The sequence below is a fragment of the Cebidichthys violaceus genome, unplaced genomic scaffold, assembly GCF_023349555.1.
Source record: "Cebidichthys violaceus isolate CVI_PGR_0920_01 unplaced genomic scaffold, fCebVio1.0.p SCAF_14, whole genome shotgun sequence".
In the NCBI taxonomy this organism is placed as follows: Eukaryota; Metazoa; Chordata; class Actinopteri; order Perciformes; family Stichaeidae; genus Cebidichthys; species Cebidichthys violaceus.
In genome coordinates this window covers 7007536-7027388 of record NW_027176307.1, presented here as the reverse complement: position 1 = coordinate 7027388, position 19853 = coordinate 7007536, and the positions used below count along the sequence as shown (strand labels likewise).

General features: G+C 43.1%; 1 protein-coding gene across 7 annotated transcripts in view; it reads right to left on the bottom strand.

The window, feature by feature from the left end:
* nrxn3b (neurexin 3b) overlaps positions 1–19853 on the bottom strand; it is a 273391-nt gene that overhangs the window by 167001 nt on the left and 86537 nt on the right. For all 7 annotated transcript variants that reach the window (XM_068708636.1, XM_068708639.1, XM_068708638.1 and 4 more), the window contains one exon: positions 776–979. In XM_068708636.1, coding sequence (XP_068564737.1) covers positions 776–979 — 204 coding nt within the window. The remainder of the gene's footprint in view (positions 1–775; positions 980–19853) is intronic.

Below are 19853 nucleotides of genomic sequence, written 5' to 3'. Positions count from 1 at the left end.
TTTGTGTTGAGAGTATCTTTCCTAGGCTCACTGGTATGAAGGCCTGCACTCTACTTAAGTGTACCACTCGTGCCACCATCTGCAGGCGCGCTGGGTGCTGTGGCATCGGGCTGTTTGCCAGATGGGCCGCAGGCTCGGGGCCTTTGAAGGGGTGAGTGCCATCTTTGAACAAGGCATGGGAGATGCCAGCTAAACCAAGGGTCACTAATGGACGGAGAGATACATGATCCTGATATCATGAGAAAAAATAAATAAATAAAAAAGACCACAGGAAACAGATCCACATGATAAGAATTCAGTGCAGCACTAAAATGTACTAAAGCTTACCTGCAGTTCTGAATAGATGGCAGAATATTAGCTAAGATGTTGCTATCTGAATTAATGCATGTTTGAGTACAGAGCCATCTATTAAAGCAATTTCAAAAGGAAAATGCTTTGCCTTTGGAAAAAATCTATTTGTACACAATAATGAGCGAGATTAAAGTGATCTATGATCCGTTCAAAAGATGTGCTGCGGAGCATGGATAACTTTGTTACGTGTTAGAATGATGGATATCAAAATCTACAAAGACATCTAAGCATCAAGGCAGAAAAACTTACAGTCCAGGCAAGTCAAAAACAATACATGCAGCTACAAAGACAAACTACAAAGACTGGTTTAGTGTGTGTTAGGTCTGATATCATGTCGGGACCAAAAAGAAAAGGTACCAAAAGAAAGTAGGAAACACAGAGAGTAAGGCCTCCTCTTGATCTGACGGGGAGGTTTATACGATACCTAGGTTGACCGTCAGCTTGACTCTGCCGCTGTCTAGCTCCAGCCTCAGCGTATCCGCCGACTCGCGGGACGTGGCGGCCATGAGCAGGCCGAACGCCCGCTGGGACATGAAGCGCAGGGAGACGTCCTCGGCCTCTGTGTGCATGACGTTTGGAATCACCACTTTCATGTACATGCTGCCATCGTACGACAGGATGGATGCCTCTGTGAAGAAAAGACGAGATTACATTCAGTGAGCTTTAAAGTACGTTGATGGGAAAAGTGAGACTGTGTCCATTTGTGTGAGTGTGTGCTCGAAAAAGACACACAGATACCATCATAACAGGACAAAGTGTGGCAATATATTGCATATGCTTCACCTCCTTCTGACAGCTTTATGTATGCTACCGACGCTTCCGAGAAGATACAAGAGAGCGTGTGGTATGAAAGCCAATACACACAGACACATGCATGATGCATGTCCTTTAAATATTTAATCAATGGGTAACACACACATACATGTGGCACATGCCCAGTAGCAGCTGTATTCATCATCATGCTACTTCCTCCTCTCCCTTCAGAATCTATTTATAGATGTCAATTTCTCGAATCATGAAATCTTTTTCTGGAAATGTAAAATAAAAATGGAACAACTCTACTTTAACACAAAAACATTGTCCTCACATGCTCACACACTGAACAACACAACCTGTCTTGTAGAGACAATAAGAACAAATGGATCATGGTGGTTGTTGGGCCGGACTATTCTGGTCCCTTCTTCTGGTAAATGGTACATGGACTGTACTTGTATATCTCTTTTCTAGTCTTCCAACCACTCAAAGCTTTTTAACACTACATGTCATCATTCACCCATTCATACACTGATGGTAGGCTACCATGCAAGGTGCCACCTACCCATCAAGACTATATAACCATTCATACCCATTCACACACCGATGGCATGGGGATTGAGCCGCCGAACCTCTGATTCGCTATATCACTGAGTCAACCAACTAGTTGGTAAAAGAGGAGAGAGCCAGAGCGAGGGTGGCGAAGGAAGAGCAAGACTGTCAGCAGGACTGGAAGCCTCTCGGGGAGAGAGACACAGATTAAAAAGGGTACCCAACCATGACATACCTGTTTTGACACCTCAGCTTTTAAAAGAAAAAATAGCCCTGTGGCCTCAGAAATGCACCACCATTTGGCTGCGTCTAGGGAAATGCTGAGGCTGTGAGCATCCCACCAGGGACAGGTTGTACCTGTAAACGGTACAATGCCACATGTCACGAACCTTGGGCTTTTTTTTTTGTCCTTTCTACAGAGAGTCTACTGAATAAAGTGTCATTTGCAAGTTGATTTGTGTAGAAAACACTTTCCCATGCAAACAGTAATGCATTATTGGATTTTGCTTCAGTAAAATGTCAAAATCCATGTGATATGTTGCAAAATTTATATACAAGCAGCCCGAGATCACTGAACCATTTTGTCTTGCCAAGCAGTGCACTGCTGTAAAAAACATCCCACATTGGTCTGAGTTGCTTTTAGGGCCGTTGTAAAATCCATTCTATGAACAAGCTGTTGACTGTGTAGCCTGGAGGATAATGAAACCTTGGCTCACCATTGTTCTACTCATTTTCAAACTGCACTGGCTCTCTCCCTCTTTGTGTCTCCCTCTCTCACAAAAAGAAAAAAAAAAAGAAATACGGTCAAACATCCACACATGCATGCACACCACCAGCCTGTCCACAGATGGATCACCTAACTGACAGAGGCATGTATTGATTCGTGAGTCAGGTCAGGTCCAAGGCTCTTACTACGAGGGGAAAAAAAACATGTTGAGAGTCAATCTGCAGCTCAGAAAACACAAACAGACAAGAACGGACGTGGACAGAACCCTAGAAAACAAAGTGTGAAGCAGACGTGGCACAGAGGTCTAGGTAAAACTATTTCTGAAAATTGGTTCAGATGTTGGGAGCTGTGAGAATTTGACTTTGGGATGGAAAAAGTTTTACAAGTGTCACTTTTTAAATAACAAAAAAATCTTAATGGCTCTCAAGTACATTAGTGTATACAACTCTTCACAACAGACTTATTCTGGAATTAAATTGCCACTAATAACTATGAAAGACTACAAATATCCACATAACAGATCAAACTCCATGAAAAACAATACAAACTGCTATATGTATTTATTATCTAAATGTAATTGTTTAGATATTTCAGTCAGGACCACAGTGGTGGACCAACCCATCGAACGGTCCAAGACCATGTAAACACAAAATGCTGATCTGTCTTTAAGCACTTTTTAGCTAATGATGGTTACATAATACCCTCAACCTGATGCATAAAAAAACATTCTGACAGTTAACCAATATGCTCCACTGCTCCACAGTCAATACTGTGCTGTGGCCTTTCAAGCAAGCAGAAACATAATGTCATTCAGTTTTAAAGGTCTGTTTTTGTGTACAGCATCCTTTTTGGGGAAAAGTAGTCCCCCATCATGTCAGAATGTCATCGATCAATCTCAGCTGGGATTGGCTGTGTTGTTGTCAAATGGCTTTTTGTTGTCTGGAAGAGGAAAAGGAAGTCTTTGGTTGACTACAGTTCAGTGGATTTTATTCCCAATGCATGGTTTTGAGTGGCAGGAAACAGAGAAACGGCTGAGTTTATTTTGAGGATGTCGACACAGTTCATTTAGAACCAGAAAGGGGATATCTCTTAAAATTCAAACTCCCAAGATGACAGACCAAGAGTCCAAGTCATCTGCCTCACACTTTCCTCGACTGGTCAAATTTACTTTTCCAAAACAATATTAAAACTATTATAAACTCTTTATTCCCTCAAAGCGTTCTTCTTTCTAGGTTCTTGCCAGCAGCTCTGCAGTGCAGAAGGCACCTTACAAGAGAAATTCAAAGTGACACAGGTGCATGGTTTGAAATAAACAACTTGTCTTAGCCAGACTGAACTTACTCTACTAGGAGTTGATGAATTTGCACAAAACAGCAGACAGACAAAGTTTGCGACTAGCTGGTGGCGAATCAAAGCTAAATTAGTGATAATGGACAGAAACGCAACTCCAAATGAAAATAATGTTGCCCGGTCTCTTATATCAACTAATTACAAAAATGAGATGTCATTGTTGTGTTGACAGCTTGTTATGTTGCCCAAAAATGTGCCGGTTTAAAGGAAAATGTCAATTGTATTACAATTTCTTTGCATCTTCTTCTTTGATCTTATTTCAGTATTAGTCAAACAGTTGGTAATAATCTCTTGTTTCCATACATCTGGCTAACCTGGAAGTTTGTTTAAAACCATAGACTTATATGACAAGACAAATAAGGACAGAGTCAAGTCACCCATAGGTTTCTGATGAGCCATTGTGAAGCTCCAAGAGGGTGGCTCTGTACATCGCCATCTTGGCAGTGACGACACAGCCCAACCCAAAACTAATCCACAAAATACAAAAGAGGTGGATCGTTGGCGAAGAGGAGTCGGGCCGGGGTGACGCCTCAGCACGCCTGAGACGTCACCGCCTGAGACGTCACCGCCTGAGACGTCACCACCTGAGACGTCACCACCTGAGACGGCACCACCTGAGACGGCACCACCTGAGACGATCACCAACTGAGATGTCACCACCTGAGACGTCACCACCTGAGACGTCACCACCGGAGACGGCACCACCGGAGACGGCACCACCTGAGACGTCACCACCTGAGACGTCACCAACTGAGACGGCACCGCCTGAGACGGCACCGCCTGAGACGTCACCGCCTGAGACGGCACCGCCTGAGACGGCACCGCCTGAGACGTCACCACCTGAGACGGCACCACCTGAGACGTCGCCACCTGAGACGGCGCCACCTGAGACGGCGCCACCTGAGACGTCACCACCTGAGACGTCACCACCTGAGACGGCACCACCTGAGACGTCATCACCTGAGACGGAACCACCTGAGACGTCACCACCTGAGACGTCACCACCTGAGACGGCACCACCTGAGACGGCACCACCTGAGACGGCACCACCTGAGACGGCACCACCTGAGACGTCACCGACTGAGACGGCACCGCCTGAGACGGCACCGCCTGAGACGTCACCGCCTGAGACGGCACCACCTGAGACGGCACCACCTGAGACGTCGCCACCTGAGACGGCGCCACCTGAGACGTCACGACCTGAGACGTCACGACCTGAGACGTCACCACCTGAGACGTCACCACCTGAGACATCACCACCTGAGACGGCACCACCTGAGACGTCATCACCTGAGACGGAACCACCTGAGACGTCACCACCTGAGACGTCATCACCTGAGACAGCACAACCTGAGACGGCACCACCTGAGACGGCACCACCTGAGACGGAACCACCTGAGACGGAACCACCTGAGACGGCAGCCAAATTGCCCAAACTTTAAGTTAAACTGTTTGTATAAAGATTCATCCACCGTTGTACGTAACAGCTATAGAGACCAAAACTGTAAAGATATGTATTTCTGCTGTAAAGTTGGCCATTTTAACATGGGGGTCTACGGGGAATGACTCACTTGTGGAGCCGCATCAAGTGGCCGGTTGAAGAACTGCAGTTTTTGGCACTTCCGAGTTGGCTTCATTTCTCAGAACCGGAGGTTGCTGCTTGTTTAAATCCACTTGTGTTTCTTTTCCCACCAGACTGATTTTTTCTTTGCATTCCCAAATTTCATCAATTACTATGGTTATGACAATGTCACTATAGCAATGATGGCCATAACTAAGAAACTAAGACTCAGGTTGTATGAAACAGAAATGTCTCTTTAAGCCAGCGTTAAGTCTTTCAAGGTTCCAGCTGTTTATTTGTCTCACTTGGGTATCACAGTAACTTAGAGCGCGTTATGCTACCATGTAAAGGATTCACGTGTCAGGGCTGTAAAGAAGTGAAAGCAAACAGCTGAACCAAACATCACTTTACATCTGCAGAGAATTAAACATCAACAGGCTTTGCATAAGTGAAGACAGCTGCTGTGATTACAGTCATTCATATGCAATCTAAAGCGAACAGCGGGCCTTCGCAAAATACTGCAGGTGATTGCACACTATGTAACCTCAGTGTGTGTGAGAGTGTTTGGACTTGTATGCACAACACACACACACAGCAGTTGCGCTCACAGTAACTTGGTATTTCTTAAGAGAGAGATCAGCAGCAATGAGGATGTCATTTCAGATGCTAATTAAGCTGCTACTTGTCAGTCTGTGTGTTGTGTGTGTGTGTGTGTGTGTGTGCATGTGTGTGTGGATCTATGTATATGTGTGTGTGTGTGTGTGTTTTCCAGCGAGCCCTGCACTTTACATAATTAGCAGTCCAATTGAAGCAGAAGATGGAGGAGGAGGAGGAGGAGGAGAGCTATTAAGTGAGAGGCTTCACAAATATTCAGGGTATGAAGGGGTGTCTGTGTGGGGTACCAGTCCTATTCAAACTATCTAAACCTGTTCTTTCTCCGTTCTTCTTATTCACTTGCCTTGGCTGTAACTGTGTAGAATTATTTAATCTTTTTTCCCCCCAACAGTGACAAGTGTTTGTTTTGATAAACAAACCAACAAGGGCCTTGACTGTCATTGTGGTATTTTAATGTGTATGCCTGTCAACCCGTCTCCCACACAAACACACACACACACACTCACACACACTCACACACACACACACACACACACACACACACACACACACACACACACACACACTTAGCATGCTGTCAACAATCTTTAAAGTTCAAAAATCATATCCTGAACCTGACAGCAAGGATAAGGACATCGATAAAGAACCTTACAGGCACTAAGTGTGCCTTCGTCTCCTTTCTGTGTGTGTGTGTGTGTGTGTGCATGCATGTGTACAGTTTGTGTGTGTATGTGTACAGTGTGTGTGTACAACGTGTGAACTATGTGTATACACACTGAGGCTGTAGGAAATGCCTGCACTCGACAGAAGAGGCTCTTGGCTGTGGACGTTATCCACAGTAATCCTCACCACGTGATTCTCTCAGGAGACACACACACACACACACACACACACACACACACACACAGACACATTAAGCTCTGCTACAACACAGGAACATCACAACCACCAAAAATATCCCAACAGACTACACTTGTACTTTTAAAGGCATACTCCAGCCCAATAATCCCAACCCCTTGTGAGAGATAACCACTTAAATAAGATGCAGAGCAATACATTCTAAATACAGGAAAACAAGATCTAATTCAACAGTGTTCACATTACACATGAAATATTAGCAGTCACACCACAACACTAACTGTAAGTGGAAGAATTGATCTGAAGATTGTTTAAAAGCACTCTTTAAGTATGCCACACTACTGATATGTACGTATATTTCCCAAAAGCATAAAATATCACTGAGGGTCAGAGGGCTGCCGATGGGACTGCTGAGTCAATGTTTACTTATCCTCGTATCGGGCTGACATGAATAAACTCTACAGCTTTTCCCATTGGCTGTCTTTGACTTGTACGGAGGCCTTGAGAGTTAAAAGCACAGCAAGTTAAGAAAACACATGCAAATAGAAACAAGGCAGTCAAATGAAGAGAGATCAATTTGACGACACATGCGCAGCTTTTAGAAAAAAGAAGCTCACAACACAGCAGGAAATGTTTCCAGGGGACATTAAAAAGTGATGCACATGTCTGGGACACGGGGAACCTGTTGTTGCTGTTTGTGGGTTATGAAGTTATTGCAGTCGGCTAGCCGTTGTAAGATGGGCTAGCTAAAATGACTATTTTCAACATTGAACACATGATTCAGATATTACCGCCAGTTAACCAAGCGTTAGCCTGTAGCTCATTACTATAACATCTGAATCGTGTGAACAGAGAGCTGCAGGGATGGATGACTACAGTAACACATGAAAGCTAGCAACACACCGGGTCCCCTAACCAAAAGCCAATGGGATTCTTCCATTCCATTGTGGATTGTAGAAAATAAGTAAGTGAATAAGTTTTGTTTATGACTTTTCAAGCGTGAGGACAATCAGCAGCAGTAAAAAGCTAACGTTGAACAAACTACACGGCGGTCGCATGAGTGGACACAACAAGGCTGTGAAGGCGGACCAGTCGGGGTGACGCCATTTTAAAATCTCATTTAGACACTTGTTAGCAACCGCCTTCTTTAAGACACGTAAAAGCTTTTAAATGTGGGATATTTACTAACATATTACATATCGTAGAACAAAACTTTAAATCTCTTAGCTTGTGTCACAGACCGTATTTCAGACATCTAACCAATCTAAAATGGTTTTCGCAGTTCCTGCAGTGCTCTATGATGGAGAGCCAACTTAATAAGCCACAGCCATGGCAAACACAAGCATGTCCCAGCTGTGTTCATCACTTTAGTTTCCCCTGGAAACAGTTTCAGTTGGGTTGGGAGCTTCTTCTAAATGCTGCCAATGGGTTGTCAAATTGGTGAAGCTATTTCTTTGTTTGCTTGTGTTGTGTCTGTTTGAATGTGTTTTATTAATTAGCAGTGTGTTGATCTCTCAGGGCCACAGTTGTGGTGTTGTGGTATTTTGTGAGAAAATCCTTCAGCTGCAATAACCACAACAAGCTGAAAACACAGTCCTTAGTGTTAGCAAGCTGTAGCATATGTAGACATCCAGCAGACACAGAGCAGCATTAGCATTCATTAGGAGTCGTGTCTCTGGCCACCTAACTGAATCCAAAACTCCATTTCCTCTTCAGTCTGTTTTGGTCTCAGAACATTGTGGCCTGCTGCTAGAAACTGGGATGATAATAGTGGACTGTGCCAGCCATAAAGACAAGACGAGCTAAGTGACTATGTAGCGTGTTCATAAGTTTGTTAAAAGGTTAGGAGTCTTTAGCTACTGTACAGCTTCAGCTTCAACCTTTCATTTACGAAATATTCTGTAGCTTGTAGCTGTTTTTTACTTTTAAATGATATATTGACGTGACAACTAAGATGAGTAAAATAATGTATAGCCCCACAACATCATCGTAGAATCCATGTGGTTTGATGACATGGTCATAGACATCTGCACTCTGTGTTTATTAAGACAGCCAGCTTGTTTTTTTCATTCTTTTTTAATCTCCTCCCTCACTCTTTAATTCCTGTAATGGACACACAGTGATTTGTAGAGAAACCCTAAAATGTAAAACACAATGCTCTGTCTTAACCCAGATTTAGAAATAGTCCGTACAAAGCACTTTGAAGAGTAACATCCCCATCAGACCGTAGAACTCAGGAGGAGGTCAGCACACTCGCAGGGATTATCAAATATTCAGCCGTGCTCAATCGAAGCGGGTCGAGATGAATTTATCAGGATATCCTAAATCACAAGGGTTGATGTGGCATCAATATGGAACAGTAAGCGGTTTCGTGCGTCAGACATATTGAATAGGCTTTACATGGGGATGAGGTAAATCCGTAGAGCTTTATCAACATGTGACAGACAGAATCAGTATCTGAAACAAGCCTCTGCACATTTAATTTCAAGTATGATTTTATAATGGACAACATGCTGTGCTATTCATTCTAGACCTGGAACAACAAAGTGACTGAACCATCCTCACGCTGTTGTTGGCTTAACCTCACGGCTGGTAAACGTCATAGAATGGCATTCCTCAATAGTCTCTCTCAGGTGGATTATTCAAAGCAGCTGTGTCTGACCTGAGGGATGTACAAGTTATGATTAATGATGGTTTGTGATGATCTATGGAGTAAAACTCCTGCTTAGTGAGTAGCTACACACGGGCACACAAGGGCTCACTCTGTGTACAAAAACAAAGACCTAAACTGTGACCTGAGAGCGGAGGTGGAGAATGGAAACAAACATATCCTGTTAAATAGAGCGTTGTAATGGAGGAACTCTCCAGCAGACAGAGCAAACAGGGCAGGTGGTCACTCCTCCCACCGTTTATGATTACAGTCTGTAATCTGGCTACAGCAGATGTTTTCTACATCTTCTACAGTATGGTGCCACTGTGATTCCCTGCTGGGTTTGTATAAATGAGACAGAGCATTTGTTGATAAAGTAAGTTTGATTTATGGTTTTGCCTTTGCGTAATCTTCCTGACCTGACCGTGCATGCAGTTGTTGTTGCATTAGGTGAGAGGGAGTAAAGATACATCAGTAAATGTACTTAATGCTACTGTTTATTTAAAGTATTGTTGTGTTTTTACTTTTGTTAGAAAGTCATAGTAGAGAGACGAGGGAAAATGAGGGGAGAGAGAAACTTGAATGACATGAAGCAAATGTCACTGGTTGAACTAGTAACCTTTCAGACCATCAGGGCGCTGCAAGTTAGTGTGGTTCAAGATTAAGAAGAACATCGTCAGACACAAAGTGAGTGTGTGTGTGTGTGTGTGTGTGTGTGTGTGTGTGTGAGAGGCCAATACATTAACTACTTATAAAACTCACAGTACTCTTGTAATTTGTAGATGTGGGGGAAGCGATGACTGTTTTCCCGTCTGTTTTTTTCCTTGTACCACGAGAACTTTGCTCTGCCTCATTTCCAACAACTCTAGCAATATGTTTAACTGCTGTAAACTCCTCCACATCTGCTGGACTGAGCTGTACCTCTTGTTTACTGTTGAAACCACTGAGTATGCTAATCAAATGCACAGCCGCTACCTTTACAAGACTCCAGAGGGGATGGGGGTTGGACCTCTCCTGTAGTTGCCCGATGCCTTTTCCGACACAATGGTTGTTTGTGGTTAAATGAATAAAAAGCACCAGTGTTAGCTGAAACACGCTCTAACTCATAAACCGCAGCGTGCATACCTGCATGTACACCCAACCAGTGAACCACAGCACCATAGGGGGGCAGCAAAGTCAAAGACAGCCAGCTGCTGTGGACACCAGCTTCTCCTTTGACATGTTCAGAGATGGAACAGGGTGGAGATGAGAAGGGTGGGAACAGGAGTGAGGGATAGAAGAAGTCCCAGAATGTCCCCTTTAGCTGCCTAAAGGGGACAAAGCACATTTAATATCATCAAGTCATGTTACCGGAGTGACTCTTGATGCATTTAAATAACAGATACTACTGTAAAGCCAGAGAGGGTACGCTGCTATCTGTAGCAAAGAACTGTTCTGTATTCTTCTCCCCCTTTTTCATCCTTAAAGTCAGTTTGTCAGAGAACCCTCCCCCCTGCTGCCGGGGGAGGTTTGGAGTCTTGTCAATTTCTCAGATGGCCAAACACTGAAGGCTTGATTTCCTCTAAGTGTTCTCTCTCTTTCTATCTCTCTATCTGTGTGTGTGTGTGTGTGTGTGTGTGTGTGTGTGTGTGTGTGTGTGTTTCTTCCAGAAAGAAGAGGGAGAGTTTGTCGGAGAGAAGGAGAAAAAGTAAAGGGAAAAGGGAGAGAATGAAATGAGACACAGAAAGCAGGGGGAGATGGATGCAGCACATTGCCTCCCTCTTCTGCATGGCGTGTTACAATGAGAGTCAGTGTTTACGTAACCCACCACAGCTCCTAAGCACACATATAATTACAAATGGGGATTACAGAGCAACAGCATAATGTTCTAAGCAGCGAAAAATCTGAAACGAACAGATTGTTTTAAAGTGCAGGAGGATCTGTTCTTCTTGCGGGTAAACATTGTCAAACAAACGTCTGTCTCTCCATCGCTGCCTCTCTGGTGTTCTCTCTCTTCTCTCCATCTCCATCCACTACGACATCAGCCCTTTCTGAATCTGAATCTGTGGAGCCGAGCGGCGTCAGGCACTACTGGCATACTGTTCCAGCAAAGGAGGACGACTGTCAGCTCGCCATGAGTCTGTCTTCTGGCGCCTGAGGCAGGAAACACCATCTTTAATGGCAGGCAACTCAAATCTCCTCTGTGGGAGACGAGAGGAGAAGACATTCCGTTCTGTATTTCCTCTGCAGCTGGCATCCATTCAAAATGCAATCTACATGACCTCCAATCACTTAGGACCTTCTCTCTGCTAAACCACCATCTCAGCAAATGGAGATGGAAGGAATAAGAGGACAGTCAAATCAGGATGAATTTATTTCAGGGCGGAAGAAAAGCAGCGCAGGATTGTGTGTGTAGCTGAACCACAGAACTCAGCTCAGAAAACACGTGACACGCTTAATAATGCAGAAGATAACAAACTAATTATTCTACTCGATTCCACGATTATTCAACAACGGGCAGCAGATAAGTGTGAAAAGACAAATGGAACAAAGCAGAGATGAGTGGTGAATGGAAGGGGCCTGTTTTTCCTTGTTGGGACTGAGAAATATATATATTTTAAATGCAGACACAGGCATTTTCTACACCCAGCACAATACAAGCAGGTTTCAGCTGCAAATGAAATAGGATTACTTTAGCATGCTTCCCTAGGCTGCAAAACTGCAAAACAAGTCGAACACACACACACGCACGCACGCACGCACGCACGCACACACACACACACACACACACACACACACACACACACACACACATACATACATACACACACACACACACACACACACACACAATCTCACAGCTCATATTAGGTGTGTATCTCTGCAGGGAGAAGGATTTTTTTGGTAGTTATTGCTGTAGTAGCTTGCAGGCGCTGTGAAGGTTTTTTTTAACATGTAAATGGAGTTCTCTACTGAAGGCCTTTCCTTTACTCTGGTGACTCTCTGTACTGCATTCTGAAGGCAGCCGGTATCTGTTCCACCGGCAGTCTCAATCTCAATATCAAGCCATAACACATGGAAGATCTCAAACTGTGTGCACCCATCATCAGACTGTTGTAAACTAAACACAACCCCCCTCCCTGCATAGGTTGACATGTAGAGCCACTGACTGGCTGCTGTATTTGATGAGTTGGGAGTGAGAACAGGTTGGCCATGATTAGCTCTTGGATTAAAAGAAGTGAAAGTAACTGGCCATCATTGGCCTTAAATGGACCCCCTATAATATGATTATGATTGGATAAAGGGCCGACATGTTAGTCGCCATAGACTGAGACATTACAGCCAACGTTCTATGACAGTAGTACCTGGCTTTGAAGTTACCACTTTACTACTATGGCAGCTGAAAGTGTTGTTGGCCCCTCTACACTCTTGTTTTCAGAGGCCCAGCATGCGCTACAAGCAGTGTGTCGAAGCACCTTGGCGCATCTATTCTAAACAGTCACTGTGACATCACAGTGACGTCACTGTGACATCAGAAACGGTTTGACTGACACCTTTCAAGACCACGACGTAAAAATATAGCATGTTATTTTCCCATGAAAAATATATATATATATATCCATCATTCAGCTTGATATATGGCTACATATTCTTATTTATTTTTTCTATAGGCCTGTCAATCATATTGCTTGTTGTTACAAACCTATAACCAAAGTGAGCATTGTCTGTGTTGAGAAGAAAGGTGATTTATCTTATACACAAGTTGAATAGATACATGAGTGTCATTGGCTCACTGGTCACTGAAATTCCTTGACATATTATTGTCACACTAAAATTAGTATGATATAATTTCATTATTGTAATGGTGAGCTGCCGATGCTTCAAATCTACCACCTGGAGGGTGCCACGGAGGCCCCACGGAGGACCCACGGAGAACCCACGGAGGACCCACGGAGGACCCACGGAGGCCCCACGGAGGCCCCACGGAGGCCCCACGGAGAACCCACGGAGGCCCCACGGAGGACCCACGGAGAACCCACGGAGGACCCACGGAGGCCCCACGGAGGACCCACGGAGGCCCCACGGAGAACCCACGGAGGACCCACGGAGAACCCACGGAGGACCCACGGAGGCCCCACGGAGGACCTACGGAGGACCCACGGAGAACCCACGGAGGACCCACGGAGGCCCCACGGAGGCCCCACGGAGAACCCACGGAGGACCCACGGAGGCCCCACGGAGGACCCACGGAGGCCATGATTTACATAATGCGAGTCAGTCAAAACGTCCACAGCAAGGGAGCCTGTACTGTCTACTCACACTGTACATTTCAGAGAAAAAAGGAAATATCACAATCCATCACATGTATATTTAAATGAATCCACTACATAAATGTATTGGTGAAACAATTGTGTCAAGTCAAGAATAAGGCAAAATTACTTTACAGAGTCATTTTAAAATAAGCCTACCCTTCATCTAATCTGTCTTCATTCTTAAGTTGCTGTCCCCTTCTATCAATCATACACTCCCCTTTTGTATTTTCAACCTCACTGTTTTTTCTGCATTTTCCTCATGTCCCCCCCCCCCGTCCTGTGTATGTATTATGCGAGCTCTGGTCTGTTAGTCAGGGCGGACCTTGAAGCGTCGTTTTCTCTGTCTGCGGAGACAAATGTCCCAGCAAAAGGTGCTCATCACCAGTTTACGGTGAGAAAGTGGGGCTGGGACAACACAAGGGGGAGAGGAGGAGAAAGGTGAGAGAGAGTTACAGTGTAGTGGGAAGGGAGATGAAGGGTAGGCTTATTTTAACCGTCATCCTTCCTTAAAAAAGAAAGGGAACTGGAGACATAAACACAGCACTCCGCTGTTTTCTATTAATTCAGCTGTCTGGTAGTGAGGCAAGAGGGAGATGAAACCATGTTCCCTCCAAGTGACAGAGCTGAATGCTTAATCATGATTCCTCAGCTAACCCCTCCTCCTCTGCGTGGGTATCTACTTCATGATAACACAGGAGAAGTATCTGGACTGCTTCAGGTACTCCATTTTGGTTTCTACTGGTCCTGTGTAATGTTTGAATAACCTGCTGCTGTAACACAATCATTTTCCCAATAAGACGTGAAATATTCATTTCATGTTCTGCAGATTGTCACTTGATAAGGCTAACCAGTATTTAGGATTAGGCAACTAAACAAAATGTATAGAGAGGTTTAGCTTTCACAAACTAAAATAACAGAGCTCCAGTTGGGAGACATTGAGGACAAAAATTCTAAACTCAAGATCACTGACTTAGTTCCAAAAAAGCTTTCAGCCGTTTAGCATGACCTTCTTCAGCTGTTTTCACATTACAGCCAAATAGTTTAAAATAGCTCAGTGAGTGGACCTTGAGTTTAGAAGGTTTACCACATTTAATACAATGTACATGTGTTCGTACTGTATCAACCAGCCTGTGGGTTAGAATACCTTTCAGGTGTGATGTTCATACAAGTAGTCCCACTTGTTCAAACTAGTTGCTCTGCATTTTAAGACGAGACCGAAGATAACAACTACATATACAACTCAAATCTGAGAAAGAAGATGCTTTCATAGACACACAGCATCAGGTACGCCTGTGTCTATTTGCTTTTCTTTTTAAATGACTGTGTCTAGATGTTAACGTTTTTATTCTATCACAGAACTCTAAAGCAAAGGCAACATTATATCCTAAGTAATGCAACTTTTTCCATCTGAGGTTTGAGGCTTGGTTTCTTGTGTTAATTGGTTTTGTTCATTTAAGCTTGACAATGTAAAGTGTCTCTTCAAAATATTGCTGTTTTAAATTAAATATGGAGAAAATATGACAGTAAGTAAAATTGGTGTGCACCAGCATTGTACTGATTAGTACAGTACATGTACACGGATGTGGTTTGACAGCTGACTTTAGAGCAGTTGAAATTGGACGATTGCAAAAAAACAACAACCCTGGATCCTTGTAGACCAGATCGGCATTTAGTATCTGCAGCAAAAAAAAAACATGATCAGCGATCTCTAAACGTTATATTTGCTCCCTTTTTTATTTTGTGCTGATCCGATCTGTGATCCGATCCGTGACTCTGATCTGTGAAACGATCTAAATCGTGAGTTTTATGATCCGTTGCACCACTATAAAGCACTGATACATATTTATAATGATATAAGACAAAAGCATTTTAGAATGACTCATAAGGTCAAGGATCATAATACTCCATAATTGCTTGTCACTCACTTTGAGTGATCATATTATTTGTAATACATTATATCTTTATGATTAATTATTATGACTGAATGATTATAAGTTACTCTAAGTGATGATTGTTCACTTTAAAGTGAAACATTAATTTTATAACAGTTTGTGTGTTGTTGTTGATTAGGTTTAATGGTAGTTATGTAAATCATACAATGCCATATAGAATAATGTATAATCACGTTATTATTAGAAAAGATTATAGTTACAACACACTACGATCCTTGCAAAAAGAAAAATGTCTGTGAGTGAACAGCAGTTATGAAGTATTATGATACTCATAGGTCATTGTAAAATGCTTTATAATATTTTATGAATATTGTTATCAATCATTATGAATAATAGAAATGGGCGTCATACAGAGTGGGACCATAATGACGGACAGGTTATCACAGTGGGTGCAGAGATGGTGCACTGGGAGATCCCAGAGATTTGGGATGAAATGTTTCTCTTATTTCTGACCGTGTTCCCATAATGCCTCCATACTTCAATCATAAGAATAGACTAATCAATCTGCACAACACAATGCACAGTAATTGTGGCAGGTAATTCAGTTCAATGAGAGACTGCAGCATATGAAGTCACACCTTGTGGAAACAGTAAGGTTCATTCTGTGGTGTTGTTGTACTTCACGGGTTAGTAGCACAGACGTGTACAGCCCTGTTCACATTCATGATGTCATGTCTCTTGTCCTTTGCAGCAGGAAAAGTATATCTGCCACCACAGATAAATAGTCAATAGTAAATCATCTGCAAAAAGCACTGCATTTTTCGCTTCTCAGGCTTAACCCAAAAATAAACGGGGATAATATTATGGGTTACAAGATTCCATATAGAAGGGTGGCCATCAATGTCATCCAATCTCTGCTCTGCCATTACTACCTATGATTAAACTGTAAAAGCCATGTGGTAACCTATTATTTCACTGCCACCATGAAATGAGCAGGTAATTGCATGATGTGTGTGTGTGTGTGTGTGTGTGTGTGTGTGTGTGTGTGTATAAGTGTGTGTTCTGGTGTTTCTACCTTTGAGAGAACCGCTGTGATTGATTAAGACGTGTGTGAGTTTAGGCAAAAACGTAATAATACAAAAAAAAAAAACATTTCTAAATGCTATAGCATGAGGAGCATGACCCATTCGTAAATCTTTATGATCATTCAATCAATCAAATTCATATTTACAATTTTAAATTAAATGGAACAAAAATAAAAAATAAAATGGTTTGCAGTTGAAGCAATGAAAACATTAAGAAAGACAAAACCAGCAGCATAATGAGCTACATCACCACTGATCTGTGGTGGACACACTTCCAGCCATCAGCTCCGGCCCAGAGCCATCACTGGATCCAGTGACAGAAGGGAAACACAGGCACTTACTGTACTTGGGCGGTGGCATCTTGTCAGGGAAAATACAATATGCATTAGACACAATCCAATCTGTCCCCAATGGATTGGTGTGTGTGTGTATGTGTGTGTGTGTGTGTGTGTGTGTGTGTGTGTGTGTGTGTGTGTGTGTGGTCCTTACCTGTGTGTGTGTGTGTGTGTGTGTGTGTGTGTGTGTGTGTGTGTGTGTGTGTCGATGCAGCAGAAAGACAGAAAGAGGAGAGTCTCAGTGGGATGGCTGGGCGCTGGGCTGGCACAGCGTCAGACAAACACACTTCATTACAGGCCTATTTACCTGATTAACTGGGCTACTTTATCAGCTGCACAGCACTGCAACACACGGCTGTCAGCAACACCCCGGCTCCCTAAAAGCTCCCCTCCCACAGCCACACAAGCAGACCCACATGCAGTTTACAAACACAGAGCTGGACTCGCCGACTGTTTGAATGGACGAGTGGCTCAGTCGAGGCAGCGCGCGTGAACTTCAACGACAACATCAAATGCACCCCCCTGTAGTCTCAAATTAATGTCACCTCTTGCAAGTTAGACTCAAATACGACCTGAATGATCTGTTGTACTTGAGTTTTCCTTATGGGGAATAACATTTGGGTAACCCTTTCATGTAAAGGAATGTAACAATCAAAAGGGAATAAAGCCTTGAGCTGCCTCCCAAAGAAGAGAGAGAGGACAAAGCCCATCTTCAAACATTATTATTACAGGAGGGTAATGATTTCCTCTCTCTTTGCTCTTTGTGGAACTGACTGCAGGCTATTTGAGAGAAAAATTATTTTCCAGCATCACTTTTTAAAGTACTACTCCGAACTAAACCTGTAGGCCTGATTCAACCCAATTAGACAAATCCCACACAGCTGGAGTGCTAAGGAAGAGAAATAACCTTTGCACACTTTACCAAATGATTAAAGCTCAGCACAGCAGAGGACAATAAAAACAGGTTCCAGAAATACAAGCAATACATATCAATCCACACGCCTTATCATCTGAAGGGTGTGTGAGGGCAAACATGTTCCCTCAAACCATGTAAATACACGTGCCCAGTAGATTCCTCTCTTCTCCTCGCCGTGTGCGCCTGTTGGAGCTGCACCGAGCCAAGCTGCCCTAACCCAATTCAAATCACAGGTAGACAGGTTTTTGGCAGGGCTACACTCCCAGTCACAACCCAGATGAGGGGGGTCTATCAGGGCCAGGGCCCTACACCTGCAGGGGGCATTGGCACTGCCTGGCTAGTGGGAACACACTCACACACACACACACACACACACACACACACACACACACACACACACACACACACACACACACGTTGGTGTTGGCAGTCATAAAAAAAAAGCGTTCTCAATCATGTGAATGGATGCAAACATACACAGGGTCCAGAAACAGGAACATATGTTGGCACAAAAAGAGCATGTGATGATATGCATTGCTTTTTCACATCATATTCAGAACATGCGCTTCCATAAAACAGACACACACACACACACAGTGGCTGGCTCCCATGCTGGCACTACATCTGTTTGTGTGATAGCATGGCAGACCTCTGATCACAGGTGCTGTCGTGTCTCATGGGCGGGGTTAAAGAAGACATGCCAAACAGAGGGAGAACGTGACAGAGAGGAGGAGAGGGATAAACAGGGACACCCAGAAAGTTAAAAAAGAGAAAGATTTCAAGGCAGCGAATGAAAAGGAGACACAGAGTAAAGCGGGGGAAAGCAGAGATAAGAGACAGAAATGATGTGTAAACTAAACCTGGCACAGATAGCAGGCAGAAAACAGAGCAGACAGGAGCGCTGTTGTCTGTTAGTTGTCGCCTGGTAAGATCTTTGATCTCCTCAAACAGTCTAAAATATCTGTCGGCTTGTATTTTCGTTCTGGTAAACAGAGCAAGAAAACTGCTAGCTTTTTTAGCTCCCAGTGGAAAAGAAGAAATTACACAGAGCAATGTGCTCCGTTCAATACAAATATGATGAAATCATCTGGAGAATTTCAATTCTGATGATTCCATTATTTGAGTTCCAAAAATACCATTTAGTGTGAATAAGCTGAAACCACTTCCATGAGGCCTGGGCTTCCTTAACTTATAAAAAACAACAGTGGCACATGAGGAGGACTATTTGAATTTATTACTATTTGTTAAATGTGCTCTAAGTGATGTCACCAAAAACAGCCTGAGTAGGCTGTTAACTCTTTCTTGATATTCACTAAAATACAGTGGGACTAATAACAATATGCTGTTTTTATGCTATGAGTAATTAAAAGGGAATTACAAAACATTCCTTTCCAACCAATTATCTGAGCATTGTATAATACAGCACAGTTTAATAGTGAGATCACAAGTCCCACAACGAAAGTCTCTAAATTCCACATTACTTATTTAGATTTTTCATATTTTATTTATTGAAGTGTTCCTTTATAAATTCTGCAAATTGCCTTCCCCAACATGTAGGTCTAAATTATTTTCAAAGTCTTCTGTACAAGGCCAGGAACAAAACTGTAGTGGATAAATGGAAAATCCTTATTTTGTTGGCTCAAAAGTATTCAAATATATAAATAAATATGTATATATATATACTCTGTAAAGTCTGTATTGGAATAAGCCAATTAAATACCCACTATGTATAATTAGTCATTTCACAATGAAAACTCCCAAAGTGGTCTGTACAAATCACACACAATACAGTGATATTTAAATTACAGTACAAATATACAACTTAAAAATCAAACATGGAGGGTGCAGTAGAGTAGCCCACTGCCTCCTAAATAATACCCGTATGCATGTTACAGACTTTCCATGTTTCCAAATTG